Source organism: Bos grunniens, chromosome 26 (assembly GCF_055505025.1).
Source record: "Bos grunniens cultivar Pamir isolate PY7600 chromosome 26, Bosgru_T2T1.0, whole genome shotgun sequence".
Classification (NCBI taxonomy): Eukaryota; Metazoa; Chordata; class Mammalia; order Artiodactyla; family Bovidae; genus Bos; species Bos grunniens.
In genome coordinates, this window is record NC_141190.1 from 10,741,247 (window position 1) to 10,768,554 (window position 27,308).

General features: G+C 38.2%; 1 protein-coding gene across 2 annotated transcripts in view; it reads left to right on the forward strand.

Annotated features, from left to right (window-relative positions):
- The first annotated feature begins 3,419 nt into the window (after positions 1–3,419).
- Positions 3,420–27,308, forward strand: part of LIPK (lipase family member K) — a 40,971-nt gene continuing 17,082 nt past the window's right edge. For both annotated transcript variants that reach the window (XM_086378432.1, XM_086378433.1), the window contains exons 1-2: positions 3,420–3,555; positions 26,500–26,615. In XM_086378432.1, coding sequence (XP_086234558.1) covers positions 26,511–26,615 — 105 coding nt within the window. In that variant the 5' untranslated portion in view covers positions 3,420–3,555; positions 26,500–26,510. The remainder of the gene's footprint in view (positions 3,556–26,499; positions 26,616–27,308) is intronic.

Sequence of the window (27,308 nt, forward strand, 5' to 3'; positions counted from 1 at the left end):
AACTAAGATCCTGTATGCTGTGTGGTGAAGAATAAAAAAGCAGAAGACCTAAGTGGACATTTTTTCAAAGAAGACATTGATGGCCAACAGGCACATGAAAAGATGCTCAACATAGCTAACCATCAGAGAAAAGCTAATCAAAACTATTATCCAATGAACTGTCACCTCACACCTGCCAGAATGGCTATCATCAAAACAAAAGTTGTTTATAAAAAGCCCCTATAAAATTTAACTGGAGGAGGACATGGCAACCCACTCCAGTATTCTTGCCTGGAGAATCCCCATGGACAGAGGAGCCTGGCAGGCTACAGTCCACGGGGTCGCAAAGAGTTGGACACAACTAAGAGACTAAGCACAAAGCACATAAAATTTAAAGACCAGATATTTGGGGCTTGCAAAATCCTAGGTGGTTTCACTTCATCAGATCAGATCAGATCAGTCGCTCAGTCGTGTCCGACTCTTTGCGACCCCATGAATCACAGCATGCCAGGCCTTCCTGTCCATCACCAACTCCCGGAGTTCCCTCAGACTCACGTCCATCGAGTCAGTGATGCCATCCAGCCATCTCATCCTCTATCGCCCCCTTCTCCTCTTGCCCCCAGTCCCTCCCAGCATCAGAGTCTTTTCCAATGAGCCAACGCGTCGCATGAGGTGGCCAAAGTACTGGAGTTTCAGCTTCAGCATCATTCCTTCCAAAGAAATCCCAGGGCTGATCTCCTTCAGCATGGACTGGTTGGATCTCCTTGCAGTCCAAGGGACTCTCAAGAGTCTTCTCCAACACCACAGTTCAAAAGCATCAATTCTTCAGCACTTAGCCTTCTTCACAGTCCAACTCTCACATCCATACATGACCACAGGAAAAACCATAGCCTTGACTAGATGGACCTTTGTTGGTGAAGTAATGTCTCTGCTTTTGAATATGCTATCTAGGTTGGTCATAACTTTCCTTCCAAGGAGTAAGCGCCTTTTAATTTCATGGCTACAGTCACCATCTGTAGTGATTTTGGAGCCCAGAAAAATAAAGTCTGACACTGTTTCCACTGTTTCCCCATCTATTTCCCATGAAGTGATGGGACCGGATGCTGTGATCTCCGTTTTCTGAATGTTGAGCTTTAAGCCAACTTTTTCACTCTCCACTTTCACTTTCATCAAGAGGCTTTTTAGTTCCTCTTCACTTTCTGCCATAAGGGTGGTGTCTTCTGCATATCTGAGGTTATTCACTTCATAGTACAAAGCAAGTGTTTTAACTCTACATAACAGCCAGTCCCCTTCACCAAACACAGTGTAGAGTAAGAAAAGTAGGAAACAGATGAGATTTACTATAAAATACCATGTGAAAACCTTATATACAATATTATGTTGCAACATTTTTGGATAAAATGGAGGGTGAATATGTGGGAGTGAATATCAGAGACAGAGATCACAGCCAAATTATATGAGATAATAGCAAAACAGTAGAGACCCCTTATATGGATGAATAAGTCGACTCACTCTAAAAATTTTCCAACCAGAATGGTATGGATTTCCTTTGCCGAGGGATGCACTGCAGAAAATTTTTGATAATATATCCAACATCAACTATCCAATACTTGAAAACTTCACCTTCCCATTTCTTTTGCTCAAGAATAATCTGATTTTCTAGCCTAGACTGGATTCCAGTTATTTGTGTATTGCCAACATGTATACTATCATTCCAGTTGGTTTTGTTTTTCATTCTGAGACTCAAAATGACATGTTAGTAGAATGCATTGCTTGAAACTGTAATTTTCTGTTAAAAATATAGAGATACGAAAGTCTTTCTAATAAATCAAATAAATGTCTAAATAATTTTAATTACACTGCTGAAAGAGAGTCACAGAAGCAAAACCAATTCCAACTGCAATTTTGAATCAAATCAACTCCAATCCAATTACAAATTGACACAATCCTAAAAAATCTGAAGATATTTAAATTAGTTTCATGCCACTGGGTTCTGGCTTCCTGACCAAAATTCTGAGACAGGGTGTTGACAGCATCTCCTATATGCTGAGTGGAAACAGATATTCCTGACTCAGTGATGAAAATTCACAAACTAACAAAAATACTCTTTCTCCACTTCAGATGACTCTTATTGTTTGTAAAATGTTAATTTTGGGTCATTTTAGAAGTTTGGTTAGTTTTTTAGACAAATTAGAACTGTATTCTTGCAAGTATGAAAGTGGAAAATAGAAACGTGCAATTCTAAAATTTTTATAGGTTATCTAACACTAAGTCCCTATAAAATTTAAAAAGCCCTTATAAACCCCCTATCTAAGCCCCTATCTAACACATCATAAAGGAAATCAGTCCTGAATATTCATTGAAAGGACTGATGTTGAAACTGAAGTTCCAATACTTTGGCCACCTGATGCAAAGGACTGACTCATTGGAAAAGACTCTGATGCTGGGAAAGATTGAAGGCAGGAGGAGAAGGGAATGACAGAAGATGAGATGGTTGGATGGCATCACTGACTGGATGGACATGAGTTTGAGCAAGCTCCGGGTGTTGGTGATGGACAGAGAAGCCTGGCAAGCTGTAGTCCATGGGGTCTCAAAGGATCGGACATAACTGAAAAACTGGACTGAATTGAACACCAAGCCTCCTCTGCCCAGTGTAGACACAGGAGCTTCTTACTTAGTGGGAATGACTGGTTAGAGAGTAGGAGAAAAAGCTTTTTCTTTTTTTTTTTTCTGTTTTTTGTTTTATTTGTTGCCTTTATCCAGCTGGAAATCTTAAATCAGATACTGTTTTTCTAGGGCTCAGTTGAAAGGATTAGAAACAACATTTTCTGTGTCACCTGCCAATTCTAACATGAAATTTATAGAACAAGGCAGAGAAAATTTGGGGGCTCCCCTGGGGGTGCAGTGGTATAAAATCCCCATGCCAATGTGGGAGATACATGTTCAATCTCTGGTCTGGGAAGATCCCCTGGAGAAGGGAATGGCAATACACTCTAGTATCCTTGCTTGGAAAACCCCATGGACAGATGAGCCTGGTGGGCTATGGTCCACGGAGTTGCAAAGAGTCAGACACAATTTAGTGACTGAACAAGAAGAAAAAATCTAGGAAAGCTAAGGCAATAATTGGAAATAAATACAATTACAGATATTGTAGTTGGATGATGCAGGAGATTAGGTAGTTTACAGAGATGCTTATATGACTGGGACATTGCAACCATCCTTGGGTGAAAATTATTTTCTGAATGGACAGTCTATATTCTGCTGAGAAGCTCTCAATCCATTTATCCCTGGAAGCACACAACTCAGGCACTACTCGGCAGAAGCAGGAACTTTGGTCCATTACAACTCTTTTTTTCATCACAGGCTAAGAACTCACCTAACAAGGTTGTCTGGGAAGCATGTGTTGTGTTTCAAGGCATGATTAATCTGCCTCCAGTTGAGAAATTTCTGGTTGCAACATCTTCTGAGCTGTTTCAAACAGATCATGCTCCATTGACAGCTGTCTCTGAAAGAAGCTGAAATCTATCTGAAGCTCCCAGGATTTGAAGACAGATCCCCGGACATTTCAGAGATTGGGTAATGACTGTTTATTTATTTGCAGAGCCTGGATCATGGTATTTCAATGAGACATAGGAAATATTTGGAGGTACAGAACTTTAGTTGTTGGTAAGGAATATCGTATATTGATAGCAAAAGACAGCAAGAATAAAACATGGCCACTCCAAATGGAGAAGATAGATTGCCGTTTTCTAGACACGTCAGGGTGAGTTTTCACTTTCAGAAAGCTGTAGCACTTACAAAGCAGACATTGCTATTTTTGAAACTCAAAGAGAGGTGATATCACAAATCTGTACCTGGAAATGCTAGTGACTGATACTTTTTTAAGAATTTAAGAGATCTTTCCTCAGGGGTGTGTATCTAGAGGTTTGGGAAGTAATATTTAAGTAACATTTTAAAAACTGTTCAGCATTTAAAGCCCTTTATTGTCTCCTTCCAAAGGCCTGAAGCCTGAATACTCTTTCTTATGAGTAGGGTCATCTGCAGGGAAATGTGGGACCAAGTGATTGACAGAAGTCACTGTACTAAGTCATACACCTGCTTCTGGACATTATGAACACCCTTCCAAGAGTTTTTGAAGGTCCTGCCACTTTTTGCTGCTGCTTCATAATGAATAGCCTTGTTGAATGAGTGAAAAAGTGATTTATATTAATGTTGATGTTAAGAGTATATTCTCCTTCAGTCCTCATGATTACAGACCTGCATTCAAAGCTAGGGAGATGAAGATGAGCCAATTTGATGGACTAGTATCTCCATCCTCCCCCAGACATTGAGAGATTGAATGATTATCCTTTAATTCTATATATCAAAGTCAGCAGGTTGTTTTGTTTGTTTTTACAATATACTTATTCTTTATTTTCTGTTTCTAGAATTAAGAAAGAAGTTCTTACCAGGTTTTCCTCTTGTTTAAAAAATATGTATAATCATTTATCTATCAAATAAATAATCATGACAATACATTTCATACTTCAAGCAGGAAATATGACAATACGGAAGGAGTCATTTTACTCTAATGCGGCTTGCTTTAATAGTTCTTCAGGAAAAAAATATTTCCTCCACACCTCCTCCTTGCTTGGTAGCTCAGCTGGTAAAGAACCCACCTGCAATGCAGGAGGCCCCAGTTTGATTCCTGGGTGAGGAAAATTGCTGGAGAAGGGATAGGCTACCCACTCCAGTATTCTTGGGCTTCCCTGGTAGCTTAGCTGGTAAAGAATCCGCCTGAAATGTGGGAGACCTGGGTTCGATCCCTGGGTTAGGAAGATCCCCTGGGGAAGGGAACAGCTACCCCCTTCAATATTCTGGCCTAGAGAATTCCATGGACATGGGGTCACAAAGAGTCAGACATGACTGAGCAACTTTCACATTTTACTTAACATCTCCTCCTTGGTTATTTATCTTATTATTTTAGATTTTGAGGCATCAAACTTTCAGAGGTTACCTTGCCATGTAGAACAAGTGCTTCATTCTTCATATTGTAGAAGAGCCATGAAAATATATGCTATTTATTTTTCTTTTCTCTTTTGCGTTTGCTCTTCCCATTCACTCTAAAACTCCTTTCTCTACTGTTGCCTTTGGTGTTGGAGCACAGAGCTATTAGCCTCTCCACCCTATTTAAAGATCTTGTCACAGTTGCCTAGTCCTTCTTCCTTTGACAGAAAGGTTCTTAATCCTCAAGTCTGAAATTTGCAGGCCTAGACATCTGATTGCGCAATGATTTCCTTTCTTTCACTTGTTAATAACCTCATTAGTCTTTCTGAGTCACTAAGTCTTTCCCTCTGTGGGAGGGGGAATTCAAAAATAGAGAACAAATTTAGATCTAGACTCTGTTTAACTTTGCTCCTGATGTTTGTGTGATCTTATGAGTCACTATACTTTGGTAAGAGATGAGAATATCAGACTTTTGTGAAGGTTGCTGAGATAAAGGCAAAACGGAATCTAACTTTTTGTAAACACAACGATAGCAAATCCACCTACAATGGCAGGAGACCCAGATTTTATCCCTGGGTGGGGAAGATCCCCTGGAAAAGAGAATGGCTACCCACTCCAGTATTCTTTCCTGAAGAATTCCATGGACAGAGGAGCCTGGTGGCCTACAGTCCACAGAGTTGTAAAGAGTCGAACATGACTGAGTGACTAACACTTTAATCAGTATCAGATTGAAAATGTCAAATAAAAAGGGAAATTGTGTCAGAGGCCAAAATATTTTAATTGACAGACAATGGGCTTCTGGCAAACCCAGCTGTTTATGTCATTGACAAAAATCTCATAATAAAGAAAAACTGGGGAACTGTGAAAAGGTTATTACAAGGTGGAAATACTAAAACTTGTGGACTTTGCCCCACACGAAGACTTAGAGCCTTTATTCAGAGCTCACTGCATTTAAATTTATAGCTAATTATTTCTAAATATCTTTATTCGGTATAAATACATTATTATATTTTATACCATAAATATTCATTATAATAAACTTTTTAGTACATTTTAATTGAAAGAATAACTCAAACTAATAAAGTCATTGAGGAAAATACATAACCAAGAAGCAAATTAGTAGAAGAGGGAATACTTTTAATCCTAGTACTTGAATATAACCATAACCATTTTGCAGTAATCCTTTCAGAATTTGCAAATATCATACTTTTTTGGTTTGTTTATTTGTTTGAGATATTAAAGAAATAAGATTGTAGTTGCTTAAAATTTGGTATTGTTTCTATAGGCCCAAACAAATTTTGAAAAACTCTATAAATGTTAACATATTTTTAGGCTGATATATGAAAAATATTTATTATAATTTTAAATAGTTACAAAGAATGTATTTAAAGGTAGTTCATAAATATTGCCAGTTTAAATTGAAATTATTATAAAATTATTAAAATATATCCAATAGAATAGTTTTTTGATATCTAAAATTATCCATTAAAATATTTTATTTAATGGATTAAATTTTATCTGCCTTTTATTTTCTTATTGAATTCATGTTTCCATCCTAGTTTTTTTAACAGATGTTTTACATATTTCCATAAATATATATCCTAGTGGCATTTACTTATATGCTTAAAAATTATTTTATTGATCAATGATCCTTCTTCTCTAGGACTGAAAAGTGGATATACATTAAAATTTAAGCTGTTTTCACTAAAGTATAAGGCTGTATTTTTCTTTTAATTTTTAAATGATTTATTATTATAACTTTAGTAGAATTCATTTGGTCAAAGGATTATAAATATATTAAAAGTTCAATGAATCATTATTAAGTCTTAAAATCAAATCTTAATAGCAACGACTCTCTTACTGATATGAATGGAACTTTTCCTCTTAATTCATACACCCAGTGAGAATTATTATTTATTCACAGGTGACAAAATTCTTTAATCAATTCTTTTCCATTTATTTGATAAATGTAAGTACTGGAAAACCATGTTTACCTAATACCATTCAACTCTTTTAACTTTTTGAAGCTCCACATCACAAGTCATACTTGTGCATCTACAAAAAATGATTTTTAATGATTTACCTCTTAACAAGTCAAGTAGATCCTTTTTCAATTTTTTGAAAGCAAAGAATTTGCAACTACATGATTTGTGGAGGTTACCTGCTTTTGAAAAAGGATTGATACTTTATTAAACTCTCCCTTTCCTAATACCAGTGTCAATGCTGTAAAGTTAGGGGCCCCACTATCCTTCATTAGAGGCCCCATTTTTTTTTTACAACCTCAGATAATTCATCATAGTTAAGAATTCAAGAGAGGAGAGTTATGCATTTCCTTTGTAACATTAAAAAATGAGAATCTCATTGAAGTTAGAAATCTCAGGCCATATCAATTTGAGGAGAGAATATATATGTGAGTGAAAGATCTAGAATTTGATTCTTTTAAAACTATTTAATTGTCTATGTATCTGCTGGAAAGTCCTTGCATACCTTAGCATAAAGACTATAATCTTTCCTCCCAACAGTAATTTTTTCCCATTTAACATAACATTCCATGTGTGTTTTCTCATTATTATGGAGTCCTTATACACACTTTATAGCAGTTTTCCTGGGGGCTCAGACAGTAAGCAATCCATCTGCAATGGGGGAGACCCAGTTTTGATCCCTGGGTGGAGAAGATGCCCTGGAGAAAGAAATGGCTACCCACTCCAGGTTTCTTGCCTGGAGAATTCCATGGACAGAGGAGTGAGGTGGGCTACAGTCCATGGGGTCGCAAAGAGTAAGACACTGAGCGACTAACACTTTTACTTTCATATACATTTTAATGGCTAGATCTATAAAATTTCACTAGTATTAAAGTTTAAGCTTCGCTTTATAATTTAAATGTTTTTCATTTTTTAAGATAAATAACAAGCATAAAAGCAATTTTGTAAAAAGAAATCTCCCCTGCATTCAAATTTGAGAATTGTCCTCTTAGTATAAATTTATAGAGCAGAAGCTCTGGATATAAGATAAGAATTTTCTTTAAAATTCCATAAATATAACAATACAGATTTTAATTTTTTCTCCAAATTTTAATAATTTATTTCTCAAATATTAAATAGGATATTTACCAGTGTAATCATTGGGTCTGAAATTTGTTTTTTCAAAACAGATTTAATTTCTTTAATAGATATAGGGCTAGTCAAATGTTTTATTTCTGCCTGAAACAGCTTTCCTTTGATTAGTCTTGCTATTGCTTATCAATTTTATTGATCTTTCCAAATTATTGATCCATCTCTTGTGGCCTAGGCCTACAGCCATTTGAATTTTGGTTCCTGGCCAGAGATTAAAGTCAGGTGGCAGCAGTGAGAGGCCTGAATAATAGCCACTAGACCATCAGGGACCAGTGACCAGTGACAAGGCCCTGGCCCGTATGGCTTTGCAGAAATGAATTCCCACAAAGATTGAAAGTAGTGAAACAAGTGGAGTGTTTATTAGGGGAAAAAGATTTCGTGTGGATAGGCACAGAGGCAGGCTCAGAGAGAGAATCACATCCTCATGGTGCTTAAATCACTTATATGGGCATTTCTTTCCAATGTCCTTTGGTCAATCATTTTGCTTTGCCTGGTTCTGAGTCTGTATTTGGTATATCTCAGGATCCTCCTGTGTGCTCGCACACCTTTCAGCCAGGACGGATCTAGCAAAGAGATTTATGAGTAGCTTGGCATCACTCCCCTTTTGACTTCCAAGGAGCAGACAGGTTGGGAAGGTCTCCTTGGCTTTGAGAATGACAAATATGTGGTCTCTTATCTTTTATCTGGGCAGGGTTTAGCCTCCTCTCTCTCTCCTGCTATCTTCATTTTGGAGTATCGGTCCACAGGGAAGGAACTCCAGCTGCTCATCCTGGAGGACTATCTGTCTCATGCTTTATGACCAGCTCTGACTTTGTTAATTTTCTCTAATACTCTCTTCTTTATTTTATTGATAATTGCTTTTTCCCTGTCTACTCACTTTTTGTGTGTCTGTGTGTGCCTGTGTGCTCAGTTGTGTTAGACTCCTTGCAACTTTCAACAACCAGCCTCCTCTGTCGATGGAATTTTCCAGGCAAGAATACTTGAGTGGGTTGCTATTTCCTACTCCAAGAGTTTTCCCTGACTCGGATGGAAACTACACCTCCTAAGTTTCCTATATTGGCAGGCGGATTCTTTACCGATGCGTCACTTTGGGCTTAATATAACTTTCTTTTTCTACTTAATAAAGTAAAAGTTTGGATTACTGATTATAAACCTTTCTTTTTCCTAATAAAGTTAAATATCTGTAAATAACTTTCTAAGTACCACTTTGGCAGCATCCCTGGTTTTGATTAGTAGTGTTTTAATTACCCATCAATTATACATTTTTCCTAATTTTCCTTTTTAATTTTTCAGCTGTGTGGTCTTTAGACCTGTTTTGCAAGTGTCAGTTAGATCAATTTAGCTATAGTATCATTCAGATTTTCTGTATCATTACTGATGTTCTGTCTACTTTTTCTATCAAATACTGAAAGACAAATGTTGAAATCTACAACTACAAAGCTGAATTCCCTTTGGTTCCATCAGGTTTTTTTCTTTTGCATTCCTAAGTTCTGTTATTAGGTTTTTGTTGTTTAGTCACACTTTGGTATCCAACTCTTGCAACCCCGTGAAGTCTAGTCCATCAGACTCCTCTGTCCGTGGGATTTCCCAGGCAAGAATACCGCAGTGGGTTGCCATTTCCTTCTCCAGGGCATCTTCCATACCCAGGGATTGAAACCACTTCTCCCCCCAATGCAAATCTCCTGCATTGCAGGCAGATTTTTTATGGCTGAGTCATCAAGGAAGATCTCTATTATTAAGTACCTCCGCATCTAGGGTTGTTTTGTTGTTCTGATGAACTGGCTTTTGTCTTCCAGGTTAATAAACACTATAAGCATTCTTCTTTATCTCAAACAATACTCTTTGTTTGAGTATTGAAAGTCTGCTTTGTCTTATATCATTATACCCATGTACCCATGCCAGCTTTCATATGCTTACCCCTACATGGCATACTCCTTTATTTATTTTAATTTTAACCTATTTTTCTGTATATTTAAAGTGTGTCTCTTGTGCAAAGCTTGTAGCTGGGCTTTGCTTTTCTATTCAGCCTGACAAGTTCTGTCTTTTAATTAGAATATTCTGTGCATTAACATTTAATATAATTTTTGGTACATTTGGGTTTGTCTGCCATCTTTTCCATTTGTTTTCCATTATCATTTCTTTTTCTCTCTCTCTGTTTCTCTCTGTGTGTGTCTCTCTCTCTTTCCTCCTACTTTCTTTCAGTTCCTGTTTATCTATTTATCCCTTTTCTGCCTTCTTCTAAGATGATCAAAGATTTTTTAGCATTCTGTTTTGATTCTTCTATTGGCTTTGTAAAATATACCTGCTTCTGAGTAGTATTAATAATACTCTACCCTGCTGCCTCATATCTGAAAATAATTGACTTCTATCTATCTATGAGACAACTAGTCTTGTATGGGTTACTGCAGCATGATAGGATAAGTTCAAGTCTTTCATTATGATTTCTTGAATGGAAATTTGGCGTGAAAAAATGAATTTTATACAAATCAATCTGTCAGCAAAATACATAATGATCTGAGTCATAAAGACTAATGAAAGCCCAACCAGGACCCCAGTAAAATGATACAGGTATTTGAAATGAAGCTGTGGGCTAGAGAGGTAGCAGAAGTAACTGAAAATAGTTTTGAGAGAATAACAGCAAAAATGAAAATCTTAGCAAAGTTTTGAAGGAGAGTTTTTAAAAGTTTGAAGGAAGAACATTATTATTTAGTTAAAGATTTGGAGATAGGGTTTGAAGAAGCCATAGAATATAAGAAAATGTCTAAGATCCCAGCTTTCAGAATGAAGGGGGAAAAGAGTCTAAAACTGAGGGGACAAAAGAGGAATTGAGAAAGAAAAAAAAGAGGGTGATTTTATTTGGAAACATGCTGGATTAAAGGTTTAAAAAAGAAAAAGTGGATACATCCTGAACACTCAAGGAAATATGGAATTAGAGCTCAGATGAGTGGTCAGGGTAGGTTGTATGGATTTGATTTCTTTCTCACTTAGAATACATGAAAGCACATGGTTAGGGAGGGAATGCATATGGGACAAGGAAGAGTGAGCAGCGGACAGAATACATGATGCCATTGAATCAGGGGGAACAGGGACAAACAGTGGATGTGGCTAAAGAATGATGGAGCTGGAAATTAGGACACCAGTAGTGAAATTAAAAGACGCTTACTCCTTGGAAGGAAAGTTATGACCAACCTAGATAGTATCTTCAAAAGCAGAGACATTACTTTGCCAAGAAAGGTCTGTCTAGTCAAGGCTATGGTTTTTCCAGTGGTCATGTATGGATGTGAGAGTTGGACTGTGAAGAAAGCTGAGCACCAAAGAATTGATGCTTTTGAGCTGTGGTGTTGGAGAAGACTCTTGAGAGTCCCATGGACTGCAAGGAGATCCAACCAGTCCATCCTGAAGGAGATCAGCCCTGGGATTTCTTTGGAAGGAATGATGCTAAAGCTGAAACTCCAGTACTTTGGCCACCTCATGTGAAGGGTTGACTCATTGGAAAAGATTCTGATGCTGGGAGGAATTGGGGGCAGGAGGAGAAGGGGATGACAGAGGATGAGATGGCTGGATGGCATCACTGACTCGATGGACGTGAGTCTGAGTGAACTCCGGGAGTTGGTGATGGACAGGGAAGCCTGGCATGTTGCGATTCATGGGGTCGTAAAGAGTCGGACACGACTGAGAGACTGAACTGAACTGAACTGAGTGAAGAAAAGGCTGGATTATGAGGAAGACAGCAGGAGAAATCTCACAGGTGGTTTTGATTGTGAGATTTGTCAGTTCATTTTAATAGTAAACACAGGGGAAAGCTCTCAAAGCTTCTGCTAAATTCACGGGGTCACAAAGAGTCAGACACGACTGAGCGACTGAACTGAACTGAACTGAAGTATATGGTTATCAACACTGGATTTCCTGGAAAGTCTCTCTATCACCTTCCAGGAAAACCTTCTGCCCTTGGATCTTTCCAAAGAGAAGGTGCACGCTGCCTTATATTCTTGCATTTTATAATTCTGCATAATTTAAACATGATGTATTTAACATTAGCACCTTGGACCCTCACAATAGCCTGCAGATATAGGCTGCACAGAGCATATATTTTCAGCCTTGAGTGTTGTTCCAGATAGGAAAAGAAAAGCCCAAGAGGTTTTTTGTCTTCCCACTCTTCCAACGTTCTTTCACTAACCCCTAATACATCTTATAATTCTACATTATGATAGAGAAAAGTATTATAAACTTTCCCCACACTGTGCATAGCTGGTGAAATAAGGATGTATTATCTGATGACAGAATAAATATAAACAAATGTTTCATTGCCATATACTAATATTTCACTGGAACATACATAGAGAACATAGATTAAGGGTCATTTGAATTTACTGGGAGTTTTGTATCAGTTCAGTTCGATGCAGTTTAGTCACTCAGTCGTGTCCGACTCTTTGCAATCCCATGAATCGCAGCACGCCAGGCCTCCCTGTCCATCACCAACTCCCAGAGTTCACCCAAACTCATGTGCATCCAGTCAGTGATGCCATCCAGCCATCTCATCCTCTGTCGTCCTCTTCTCCTCTTGCCCCCAATCCCTCCCAGCATCAGGGTCTTTTCCAATGAGTCAACTCTTCGCATGAAGTGGCCAAAGTATTGGAGTTTCAGCTTCAGCATCAGTCCTTCCAATGAACACCCAGGACTGATCTCCTTTGGAATGGACTGGTTGCATCTCCTTGCAGTCCAAGGGACTCTCAAGAGTCTTCTCCAACACCACAGCTCAAAAGCATCAATTCTTCCGTGCTCAGCTTTCTTCACAGTCCAACTCTCACATCCATACATGACCACTGGAAAAACCATAGCCTTGACTAGACTGACCTTTGTTGGCAAAGTAATGTCTCTGCTTTTGAATATGCTATCTAGGTTGGTCATAACTTTCCTTCCAAGGAGTAAGCGTCTTTTAATTTCATGGCTGCAATCACCATCTGCAGTGATTTTGGAGTTTTGTATACTAACCACTAAACATTGGAAAATTACTTAAACATAGACAATTTTAAGATAGGAAGTTAAAAAAACAAAACAAAACCAGCACCCAGATTGCTTAGAAGCGTTAATATATAATTCTTTCTTTCTTGAACTTTTCTCCTATTGTCTCTCTTTTGGGACAGGAAGAATGCTCTTTCTGTGTATTGTTTATCTGGGTTACAATTATATGTAACACTGACTCATTATAAATTTGCATCTTTTACCATTTAGTCCAAATAATTATCCGTGATATGATTACTTTCTTTCTCCCACTCTCTCTTCCTACACCTCTTTTCTCATCCTTCTCAGTTCATTAATTAATAAAAGATGAAAGGGAAAAGTATGCTATCATTGACAATAGGAATGATATGCCATCACTTATGACAGAATTTTCTTACTAATATTATACTTGGTATATATATATACATGCATGCTAAGTTGCTTTAATCATGTCTGACCCTTCGTGACTCTATGGACTGTAGCCTGCCAGGCTCCTCCATCCATGGGATTCTCCAGGCAACAATACTGGAGTGGGTTGCCATGCCCTCCTCCAGGGGATCTTTAAAACCCAGGGATCGAGCCTGCGTCTCTTACATTTCCTGCATTGGCAGGTGGGTCCTTTACTAGTGCCACCTGATATATACATATAAACGTACATATACATATTCAGTTCAGTTCAGTTCAGTCGCTCAGTCGTGTCCGCCAGGCCTCCCTGTCCATCACCAACTCCCAGAGTTCACCCATACTCATGCACATCCAGTCGGTGATGCCATCCAACCATCTCATCCTCTGTCGTTCCTTTCTCCTCCTGCCCCCAATCCCTCCCAGGATCAGGGTCTTTTCTATATACATATACATAATTTTCATCACAGTTGTCACCTCTCCCTTGGGCTGTAAGAATACCACACATTTAAGTTACATTTTATTGTGCTTGCAAACACAGGCTTTCTCTTGTTATTTTTTATTTGGTTGCCAAGCAACATGCATGCACAGAGTTTCATATTTCTTGTCCCTATCTCATTTTCAATTCTGTTGATGATAAGAATTTTACACTCAAATCTGTTATCAGAATTATTCCTCTCTTCAAATCTTCTACTAAGTTACACTGTGCCCAGATTTTCCGTTGTTATTCAGTTGCTAAGTCATGTCTGACTCCTTGAGACCCCATGGAGTACAGCATGCCAGGCTTCCCTGTCCTTCACTGTCTCCTGGATTTTGCTCAAATTCATATCCATTGAGTCAGTGATGCCAACCAATTATCTCATCCTCTGCTGCCCCCTTTTCCTCCTGCCCTCAATCTTTCCCAGCATCAAGGTCTTGTCCAATGAGTTGGCTCATTGCATCAAGTAGCCAAAGGATTGGAGCGTCAACATCAGCATCAGTCCTTCCAATGAATATTCAGAGTTGATTTCCTTTAGGCTTGACTGGTTTGATCTCTGTGTTGTCCAAGAGACTCTTGAGAGTCTTCTCCAGCATCACAACTTGAAATCACCGATTCTTTAGTGCTCAGCCTTCTTTGGTAGCTCAGATGGTAAAGAATCTGCCTACAATGTGGGAGAACCGGATTTGATCCCTGGGTCAGGAATATCCCCTGAAGAAGAGAGTGGCAACCCACTCCAGTATTCTTGCCTGGAGAATTCCATAGACAGAGGAGCATGGGTGAGATACAGTCCATGGGATTGCAAAGAGTTGGACACGACTGAGCCACTAACACTTTCACTTTCAGCCTTCTTTATGGTCCAACTCTCACATCCATACATGGCTACTGGAAAACTATAGTTTTGACATGCAGATCTTTGTTGGCAAAGTGATGTCTCCACTTTTTGCTTCGTTGTCTAGCTTTGCCATGGCTTTTCTTCCAAGGAGCAAGCATCTTTTAATTTTGTGGCAGCAGTCACTCTCTGCAGTGATTTTGGAGCCCAAGTAAATAAAGTCTGTCACAGTTTCCATTGTTTCCCCTTCTATTTGCCATGAAGTGACGGGACTGGATGCCATGATCTTCATTTTGGGAATGTTGAGTTTTAAGCCAGCATTTTCTACTCTCCTTTTTCACCCTCATCAAGAGGTTCTGTAGTTCCTCTTTATTTTCTTCCATTAAAGTGTTATCATCTGCATATATGAGGTTGTTGATATTTCTCCCAGAAATCTTGATTCCAGCTTGTACTTCATCCAGCCCAGCATTTCACATGATGCACTCAGCATATGTTAAGACACCTCTTAATACTTTGAGATATTTTCACTATAGAATATTTTATAAGAGAAGGCAAAATTCAGTGAAAAGAACATGGAGTAAATAAACCTTGTTCAAATCCTAAATTGGCATTTTCTACTTGTGGAAAAATAATAATTTATGATGATTAAGCATATACATGCTCAATCAATGGCTTAAGAAATATATATTAAACATTTAATAACTAAGGTATTTCATATGGTAAAAAATAAGAATTCTTGGTGAAAGTTATAAACAAACAGAAATTTTAAAAATTAATTTATTTATTTTAATTGGAGGCTAATTACTTTACAATATTGTGGTGGTTTTTACCATACACTGACATGAATCAGCCATGGGTGTACTGCCGGGGTCCAGCCCCGGCTGATCCAGGGTATTCGAAGGAGAGACAGCATAGGCGACCTATTTATTTAAATATTTATCAAAGATAGAAAGAGTAATAGAATGAGGATAGCTCAGTAGGAAAATTCAGTGGAGAAAAGAGGCTGAGTAGCTTGGTTTACGCGGGAGACCAATAAAACTTCAAGACAAGAAGTTTGCACCACTTACATAGGCCGCAGGCGTCCTTCCATTCTCCCGAAGGAGAGGAGACACTGAGGCCTCCCCCGTCGGATCTTAGAAGCCCAGGCATAATTAGCAAGCATGACGGGTTCCGTGCTCCAGATGGAGACTCAGCCAGAGTGAGAGAGAGAGAGCAACATGGGGAGACCAGTATTTCGAGAAACTGATCCCAATTCTTTATTTTCCATGGTCTACTTTTATACACTGAGATGTCATGCAAAAGTCACGTGGGGTCAGCAGTCCTGACTTTTATCGAAGTCAGGTGCTTCATACAAATGTATACAGAGGTCTTAGGGGTGTTACATCGTCTTCTGGCCAGGGGACCTGCTGACAATTTATGACCCTCTCCTTGTGACAGCAGTCAGTCAACCAGGACACTTATTTCTCCAGGGGTGATTATTCTTAAAACAGACGCCACCCAAATAAAGTTACATTCCTATAGGGTGAGGGTGTAGTAGGTTTTAGTTAAGGAAAGAATTTACTTAGCCTAAGGTCTAATGTGATTAATATCAAAGGTTAATACTTATTTCTTCTATATATTCATTAATGTGTGTAAGGGCAGGGGATATGGAGACTTAGCAACAAACATTGGCTCAACAAATGAAAAACCCTTCACCAATACAATTTCTAATCAGTCCATTATACTTATACTAATAGTTTTCTAACTTTTCTGAGGAACCTGTTTTTAGAAGGTTTAAAGCATCGCGTGCCTCTCACGGTTGGGAGGCTATGAGCAATCACATGTGGCTGGACAAGCCTGTCAGGCAGGCTAGAGAACCTTCAGAGGAGTTTGTAGGTTAAAACAGTCTTGTCACGCCCAGAAGTTTTTATTAACTGGAGCTCTAAGTTAACTCCTTCTCCGAAAGAGGTGGTGAGGGACAGGCCCCCATAAAGTCAGAGGTGTAGGTGGGAGCACAAAGTAGTAAAGCAGGCAGGCTCTGGTTATGGGGGTAGATGCTCGAGGATTTCCAGGGGGACTCCTGAGGCTCGATCCCGCCTTTGCGTATGTCGAGCCTCCTTCCTCATGACCTTTGCCACGGGCGGAGTGCCTCACTCTCGCCCCCAACAGTGTACATGTGTCCCCCATCCTGAAACCCCTCCCACCTCCCTCCCTATTTCATCTCTCAGTGTTATCCCAGTGCACCAGCTTTGAGTGCCCAGTGTCATGCATCAAACTTGGACTGGTGATCTATTTCATGTATGGTAATATATACGTTTCAATACTATTCTCCCAAATCATCCCATCCTCATCTTCTCCCACATAGTCCAAAAGTCTGTAATTTACATCTGTGTCTCTTTTGCTGTCTTGCATATATGATCATCATTACCATCTTTCTAAATTCCATATATATGCATTAATATGCCATATTGGTGTTCTTTTTTCTGACTTACTTCACTCTGTATATAGGCTCCAGTTTTATCCACCTCATTAGAACTGATTCAAATGCATTCTTTTTTTTAATAACTAAGTAATAGTCCATCGTGTGTATGTACCACAGCTTTCTTACCCATTCGATGGATATCTAGGTTGCTTCCATGTCCTAGCTATTGTAAGCAATGCTGCAATGAACACTGGGGTACACATGTCTCTTTCTATCGGTGTGGATGCGCAGCAGTGGGATTGCTGGGTCATATGGCAATTCTCTTTCCAGCTTTTAAAGGAATCTCCACATGGTTCTCCATAGTGGCTGTACTACTTTTCATTCCCACCAACAGTGTAAGAGATTTCCCTTTCTCCACACCCTCTCCAGCACTTACTGTTTGTAGACTTTTTGATAGCAGCCATTCTGACCACCATGAGATGGTACTTCATTGTGGTTTTGTTTTGTATTTCTCTGATAATGAGTGATGTTGAGCATCTTTTCATGTGTTTGTTAGCCATCTGTATGTCTTCTTTGGAGAAATGTCTATTTAGTTCTTTGGCCCATTTTTTGATTGGGTTGTTTATTTTTCTGGTATTGAGCTGGGAGCTGCTTTTATATTTTTGAGATTATGTCAGTTGCTTCATTTGCTATTATTTTCTCCCATTCTGAGGGCTGTCTTTTCACCTTGCTTATAGTTTCCTTTGTTGTGCAAAAGCTTTTAAGTTTAATTAGGTCCCATTTATTTATTTTAGCTTTTATTTCCATTACTCTGGGAAGTGGGTCATAGAGAATCCTGCTGTGATTTATGTCAGAGAGTGTTTTTCCTATGTTTTCCTCTAGGAGTTTTATAGTTTCTGGTCTTATGTTCAGATCTTTAATCCATTTTGAATTTATTTTTGTGTATGGTGTTAGAAAGTGTTCTAGTTTCATAATTTCACAGGTGGTTGACCAGTTTTCCCAGCATCACTTGTTAAAGAGATTGTCTTTTCTCCATTGTATATTCTTGCCTCCTTTGTCAAAGATAAGATGTCCATAGGTGCATGGACTTATTCTGGGCTTTCTCTTTTGTTCCACTGATCTATATTTCTGTCTTTGTGCTAATACCATACTGTCTTGATGACTGTAGCTTTGTAGTATAGTCTGAAGTCAGGCAGGTTGATCCCTCCACTTCCATTCTTCCTTCTCAAGATTGCTCTGGCTATTCGAGGTTCTTTGTATTTCCATACAAATTGTGAAACTATTTGTTCTAGTTCTGTTAAAAATACCATTGGTAGCTTGAAAGGGATTGCATTGAATCTATAGATTGCTTTGGATAGTATACTCATGTTCACTATATTGATTCTTCTGATCCACAAACATGGTATATTTCTCAATCTATTTGTGTCATCTTTGATTTCTTTCATCAGTGTTTTATAGTTTTCTATATATAGGTCTTTTCTTTCTTTAGGTAGATTTATTCCTAAGTATTTTATTCTTTTTGTCACAATGATGAATGGAATTTTTTCCTTAATTTCTCTTTCTGTTTTCTCATTGTTAGTGTATAGGAATACAAGGGATTTCTGTGTATTAATTTTATCCTGCAACTTTGCTATGTTTATTGATTAGATCTAGTAATTTTCTGGTGATGTCTTTAGGGTTTTCTATGTAGAGGATCATGTCATCTGCAAACAGTGAGAGTTTTACTTCTTTTTTTCCAATCTGGATTTCTTTTATTTCTTTTTTTTCTCTGATTGCTGTGGCTAAAACTTCCAAAACTATGTTTAACAAAACCCTTGTCTCATTTCTGACTTTAGAGGAAATGCTTTCAATTTTTCACCATTGAGGATAATGTTTGCTGTGGGTTTATCATATATGGCTTTTATTATGTTGAGATATGTTCCTTCTATGCCTGCTTTCTGGAGGGTTTTTATCATAAATGGATGCTGAATTTTGTCAAAGGCTTTCTCTGCACCTATTGAGATAATCATATGATTTTTATCTTTCAGTTTTTTAATGTGGTATATCACATTGATTGATTTGCAAATATTGAAGAATCCTTGCATCTCTGGGATAAAGCCCACTTGGTCATGATGTAAGATCTGTTGGATTCTGTTTGCCAGAATTTTGTTGAGGATTTTTGCATCTATGTTCATCAGTGATATTGACCTGTAGTTTTCTTTTTTTGTGGCATCTTTGTCTGGTTTTGGTATTCAGGTAATGGTGGCCTCATAGAATGAGTTTAGCAGTTTATCTTCCTCTACAATTTTCTGGAAAAGTTTGAGTAGGATAGGTGTTAGCTCTTCTCTATATTTTTGGTAGAATTCACCTGTGAAGCTGTCTGGTCCTGGGCTTTTGTTTGTTGGAAGATTTTTGATTACAGTTTTGATTTTCATTCTTGTGATGAGTCTGAAAACAGAAAATTTTTAACAGCTTTGCTGTGTTCTTATTTGAAAAGAGATGTTAGTACATTATAACCTGTCATTTACTCACAACTCAATTCAAAGAGTTATATCATATGTAGCATGAGCAAGGGTAGAGAAATGAAAAATATAAAAGCTTAAATACAGGCACAGTATAAAATGTGGTTTTTACCTTTAAGAACTTATGGACTAGTTTCACAGCCAAGACTTACCCATCTGAAGCAATCACTGAATAGTAGAAGACATGTTGTAATAATAGCTGCTGCTGCTAAGTCGCTTCAGTCGTGTCTGACTCTGTGCGACCCCACAGACGGCCTCCCACCAGGCTCCCCCATCCCTGGGACTCTCCAGGCAAGAACACTGGAGTGGGTTGACATTTCCTTCTCCAATGCATGAAAGTGAAAGTGAAGTCGCTCAGTCGTGTCCAACTCTTAGCGACCCCATGGACTGCAGCCTACCAGGCTCCTCCATCCATGGGATTTTCCAGGCAAGAGTACTAGAGTGGGGTGCCATTGCCTTCTCGAGTAATAATGGCTACTGTTTATTAAATGCCAAACTCTGTTAGATATTTTATAGACATGATTTATCATCTTAGTTATCATTTATCATCTTAAACTAATCTTCCCAGGAAACTAAGTTTCAGGGAGGTTACATTAACTAGCACAGCTAATAGTGATAGCCAATACTTAGAGAGTGCCTAAAATGTTTGGCTTCAGTGGGGACACAATGATGGATGCTAGAGCACAGGAGCTGTGGCTCATAACTAGTTCTACTCCCTGTAGTCATAGATCTGAGATCAAGTTCTCATGGCCTCCACACCCTCCAAAGCACAGATCTAGAATTTTAACTTAAAAATTTTCACAAAGCACTCAGGACTCATTATTGGCTTTATTTTACCATTGAGCTGACTGAGATTCATCAAAGAACCATCCAGAGAAACTGACCTTTGTGTGCTTTCAGAACCAAAGCTTGCTTAGAGCTACTTGTGGAGTCTTTATACCTGTATAATCTGGCTAACTTTCACTTCCATTTCTGCAACATCATTAAGGGTTCGAGTGGGGATTCATTGAAAATGCTGCCCAAGCATCAGCATAATCCCTGGTTACTTGTTTGCTTGGTAAGCTGACATGACTATAACTGAACAATGAGAAAAACAGAATAAAATTCTTCACTATTTCCTTTGTTGAGTAATTGTTATTCTTGGTTTCATCATCAATGTATCTGTCAGTGCAAAATGCATGGCTTATGAGAACTACCTGTATAACCCACATGCATTTGACTTAAAATAGTTAAGGCCAATATGAAGCGGAAAATACACCAACAATTTTTTGGAAGTCTCATAGTACTTCCTGGGGCTATAACAAGAAAGAGAGAAAAAAAGTGATCATTAGAGAAAGGAGATTTTGAACATTAGAGGAAAGTCTTACCATTCTTGGTGTTATCATTTTTAAAACCACTTTCATTAAGTCTCTCATCACAGTCATGGGGGGCATCTGCCTACAGGAAAGTTTTCAAAGATGAGGTTCCAGTTTTTGGTTACTTGCATTGTTTTAGCCTCCCCTTCATCACAGTGTATGTGTTAGTGCTAATTGCTCAGTCTTGTCCAACTCTTTGTGACCCCATGGACCCTGCCAGGCTCCTCTGTCGATGGAATTCTCCAGGCAAGAATACTGGAGAGGGTAGCCATTCCCTTGTCATCAGAGTGTACAATGAAGAGAAAGAGAAAAAATATCAAACAAGCATTTCCTAAAGTTTTCCCTGGAAAATTTGGGTCAAGTTATGTTTAACTGATGTCATTCAAATGATAAAATTCTAAGAGCAAATAAGACTATGGAAAAATAAAAAGTTAAATAGAATCTTGGTTGTAGAACCATACTGAGTCTTAATTATGATATTTTAAGTTAAGACTCTCCAACAATCATGTACATAGCTTATATATATGTATATACAAATATAGAGAGTCTAAAAACATACATTTATGTCTATATATTATAACATTTTCCATGAGCTGATTTTAAAAATACCATTTTGCTATTAAAATGGAAGTCACTTTTACAGCAAAGCAACATAAATGCTTTAGAGTAATAAATCAATATAATCTATACAGATTATATTATCTACATATAAAATATAAATTGTATTCATATAATATGAAAATAATAAATATAATCTATATTGATTTAGTCTGGGTTCTTGAGGCTAAAGGTTTTATGTTTAAAGATTAAAAGTTCCCTGGAATTTACAATGTCTTCTGTCTTCTTAGTCAAACATTATGTCTTCTCTCTTCTTAGTTCTACATGGAATCAGCAGGAGGTCAATGTACAACACATTCATGAGGAAGCTATCCTAGAAACGGGTCAAAGAAATTAGAGGATTGTTGCAGTATCACTAAGGAGGAGTAAATAAGGTAGATTTACCCAACAATTACACTAAATATTGTGAGACTCAGATTACACAGAGCAGGTAAACACATGCCCAGAAAGCACATGTAAGCACAGCCCTGGTGAGAAGTACCTGCAGAAAGGTTGTTTGGTTAGGACCTGCTACTTCTTATAAACATATAACACAAAGACACCTGTTGCCTGGGTGTATCACCCTCCCATACCCAGATCCAACACAGAGGAGAACAAAACAAAGGCAGCCAAATGGGCCTTCCTCCAGTCATGGCTGCAAAATACAGTCTGTCATGACTAATTCATTCTTGTACACAGCTAGGGCTCTTCTAAGCTGCACACAGCCCTCTTCCTGCATCACTACAAGCCCCACAAACTCTCCAGTCTGCCCATTTCAGAAGAGTGTCCAATCTCCTCTAATTCAGGAACCCCAGTCACTTGCCAGTGATTGCGACTCAGAGGCCTCAAGTACCAACCACTCAGCAGAGACTGGAGCATCTAAATTGTCAATGTCTTGAGAGAAAAGACTAATTTTTTAAATTGCCCTACTACCTTCCTGTAGGGGCTTTGCGATCACTTGGTGGTAAAGAATCTACCTGCAAGGCAGGAGACACGAGAGACAGGAGTTTGATTCCTGGGTCTGGAAGATCCCCTGGAGGAGCAAATGGAAACCCATTCTAGTATTTCTGCCTGGAAAAAATCCTGTGGACAAGGGAGATTGGCAGGCTACAATCCATGGGGTCACAAAGAGTCAGACAAAACTGAGTGACTAAGCACACAAATTCCCATAAGATACAGTCATGAATTAAGGACACAATGAACTCTCAAAACTTAGTGTCAGAAAGAGAGGACCAATTCAGTGGGGTAAGATGAAAGCAGACAAGTGATACAAAATAGTGAGTCAATTTGGGATAGTCTTTAAGATTAAATGACAAGTACTCATTCTTTCTTTCACCCATCGATATATTTGGCAAACATTTATAGGCACTGTTGACTAAAAGATATATTCACACACTAAAAGTTGAGAGTTATTATATGCTTTATTCAGTGGACATACTGAAGACTTCAAGCCCTGGAGGTAGCATCTCAAGTAATCCTGAGAAAACTTCTCCAAGTAGGCAAGGGGGTAGTTGGAACACATAGGAGTTTCTCAACAAAAGGTAGGTGGTAGGAACACAAGATTATTGTTAATAAAAGAAAACTAGATATCTCAGGTTAAGGAATGTAGTGCTTCTCTGTGTATGGAAAGATGTCAGAATATGGGCTTACTGAAATCATTCCTTTGATATATACCTCAGCTGTCTGGGACCAGTATCCTGGGTTTTCACAACCTGAGTTTCCTCAGGGCTCACTGTAGGGCGTGGCCACAGTCTGATGCCTGCTAGAAGGCAGGTGTTTTTAATTTCCTTCCTTAGTTCCCACGGGGCTCACTGCTGAAGGGCTGCAATCACTGATGACTCTGACATCCTTTGTTTACTAATATGGCAGGCAATATTTGACTTCTCAGAACCTTCATGCTAGGTTTCAAAGAGGCAGATATGAGAACAAAACTTTTTCTTTTCTCAAGGAATCCAGTCTGTTTTTCACATGTGGAAATACACATGAATCACTTGAAATGAGGGTTTTAAATGCAGGAGCCTAGCTATATACCCATAGGTTCTCATCTGGTTTGGCTGGGGTGGGTTCCAAAAGTCTTCATTGTTTTAACAGTAATTTTGATGTCTGTGATCCATGGTCACATGTAATACTAAGCAGGCACATAGCAGAGGGTCCTAGTAAGTCTATTCTGAATTGTCTTGGTCTCAGAAGGCCTCAGCTTGCAGCTGCTTGAAGCTGGATTTTGGTTTCCAACCAGAGACTGAAGTCAGGCCATGGCAGTGAGAGCTTTAAATCCTAGCCACTAGACCAGAATCAGCAACAAGGTCTGGTCCTTCTCTTTGCAAAAATGAATTCCCACGAAGATATGGAAAGTAGTGAAACATGTTAAGTGCTTATTAGAAGGAAAACGGTACATGTGTATAGAAAACACATGGGCTCCAAGAGAGTCACGCCCTCGTGGTAGTTGAATCACTTATATGGGGCATTTTTTCCCTGGGTTTTCTTTAGCCAATTATCTTGCTTTGCCTGGTTCTGCGTCCGTATTTATATATCTCAGGCTCTTCCCATGTGTGTGCACCCCTCTCTTAGCCAAAGTGGAGTCTAGTGGAGAGGGCTATGGGTAGGTGACATCACTCCCCGTTTGATCTCCAAGGGGCCTTTCTGCACATGCATAGTCGGGAAAGTCTCCTTGATCTTGAGAATGAGAAATATGTGGTGCCTTATCTGGACAGGGCTCAATTCCTTCTCCTGTTCATCTTGGAGCATCTGTCCACAGGGGACAAACTCCAGCTGCTCAGCCTGGGGCCCATATATCTCCTAACTCAGACAGAAAGGTTAAGAGCCTAATGATTCACATTTCCTTTAGAATTAAGCCACCAGAGTTTAGACCTTGGCTCCATCCCTATATGTCTGACCTCAGGCAAACAACTTGACCTCAACACCAGGTTTCATTTGAAATACAGTTGTAATAACATTTCTTAACCCTTGGGTTTATTTTAAAAAGAAAATGAGATCATCACAATCACGTCTGACACCTTACTTGGCACATAATAGGTGTTCAAAACAAGTTATATTAGCTACAATAATTATCACTGTTGGTGGTGGCATTATTACTCTACCATATTGTAGTGTTTTACCAGAATTTGGCTCTATTAATCAATATTTTTTGTATATAAATATATTAACACAAACCTACATATGTATTATGTGAGCTTCCCAGGTGACACTAGTGGTAAAGATCCGCCTGTCAATGCAGGAGATTCAGTAGACTTTGCTTCGATCCCTGGGTCGGGACGGTCCCCTGGAGGAGAAGGTGGCAACCCACTCCAGTATCTTGCCTGGAGAACGTCATGGAGAGAGGAGGCTGGTGGGAGACAGTCCCTGGGGTTGCAAAGAGTCAGACACAACTGAGCAACTAAGCACACACGTACCACATACATAATCCATATATTATTAATCATATTAATTATAGTATAGATTCAAAACGCCAAAACTTTGGCCACCTGATGCAAAGAACTGACTCACTGGAAAAGACCCTGATGCTGGGAAAGATTGAAGGCGGGAAGAGAAGGAGATGACATAGGATGAAATAGTTGGATGGCATCACCGACTCAGTGGACACGAGTTTGAGTAAACTTCAGGAGTTGGTGATGTATAGGGAGGCCTGGCATGCTGAAGTCCATGGGGTCACAAAGACTTGGACACGACTGAGTGACTGAACTGAACTGAACTGATATACTCAATAAAGATTATGACTTTAACAAATCCAAGAAAGGAGTTCATGAAATTTTCTGTAACAGAATAGTGAAGGCATAGTCTGAAAAATCCTTCCATTTCTTACAGAGTGAGACTTGTCATCATCATTGAGATTTTCATTTTATATAGTGGTTAATGGGAGATCACCTGCAAAATGCCCCCCTCTGTTACTTTTGCAGTCATTATTTGTTTTTTCAACTTGAGTAGTTTAAAAGCCAAATGAGGAATATATTTCATCTCATAATTTTCACAATTTTCTATTTGAAAAACAGCTTCTTTCTTATGATAGAGTAATATTGGACATAGAAAATTTAGAAATGGAGAGTCCTTTAAAAATAAGAAAAAATTTACTGTCTATATATAACCATAATTAAAATTTGATGCTTAGTCCTTTCTTTCTCTTTATAGTTTGTTATATCACTGAGATCAAAATGTATGCACAAATTGCATTATTTTTCCCTTAGTATTATATAATGGGAATTCACATATCATGCAAAAAGATAATATTTGGGTGTTGAATAATTCCATTCTTCCTCCCCCATAATTTATTTTATCACTCTCTTATTTTAGGAAATTAAGATAAACAATAAGGTAAATTTTACAGATGATGCTTTCATACTTTTTTTCTTTTGGATAAACTCTTGGAATTGGAATTATAGAGTAAGGTGTATAAATATTTTTAAATTTCCAATATGTGCTAACACATTTCTTTCCATTAAGGTTGTGTCAATACTTGCTTCCACCATCAGAAGAGTACTAATTTATCTGATAACTAGAGATATTAAATGTGCTTTGATTCATATGTTTGTCCTTTGGTTTTTCTGTGAATTATATATACATTTCCTTCTTTTGTTCAATTATCTATTGTAGATTTAATTGATATTGGTTTTATTTTTTTCTTCTTTCCTTCCTTTCTTCTTTCTTTCTTTTCTTACTAAAAAGTCACCAGTTCAGATTTTTCATGGGATGAATCTTGAATAATTAAGTATATTATTTGTTAGGACACCACCTAGAAGGATCTTTCCACTCCCTCCAACAGTATTCTTATAGAAAGTTTACACAGAATTTCACTTTTAGAATTCTCTTTGATGACAAATATATTAATATTTCCTTTTACAGGTAGATTCCAAATGTGGCAGCTTTTAGCAGCAACATGCTGGATGCTTCTTCTTGGACCTGTATTCGGTTATCACAAGAAAGGATGCACCACAAATCCTGAAGCTACTATGAATATTGTAAGTCGTTCATTAAGGAAAAATATTTAAGATAAGACAATTATTAAGCTATTGTCATTTTAGGGGCTTTCCTGCTGTCATTTTTAGATATGACTGGTATGCCTGTCTAGTTTTTAAAAATTCTAAGTTGACTAAATCTGTGTTTCCAACCTTTGTTCCTTGGCGTCGTTGACTAAACATAGAACTGCAAAACCTGACTCAATTTGGGGCAGTGAGGCTCCCTCTGCTGGTGGCTTGAGCTACCATTTCATTGTGGTTTCTTGAAGAGAAAGTTCACAAATTCCTGTTGATGATCTTTTTAGAGAATCCTTGGGCTCTTCTGAGGTTTTTTATAGAGCAGTTTCTCTGATTTATGAACTACATTTATGTACATTTTAAGTTTAGTAAGCCAGATTTGGTTTGGGCTGCTTATAAACAAAAATATCTCAACAGGCAGAAATTCATATCAGAAGGGGACTAGAACAAAGTGGAATGAAATAGATCTATGCAAACAACAAAAACAAACAAACAAAAAGACCAGTCACAAATGCTTACGATATGCTTCATTCCAATGGAAAACATATTTCTTGTATACACTGTGTACCATCATGTCCCCACCCATACCCATTTGTATTAGAACTTTAAGAATGGAACTATCAATGACATAATTTTTCAAAAAAAACATTTACAGAGTGAACCTGAGTGCCTTAATAA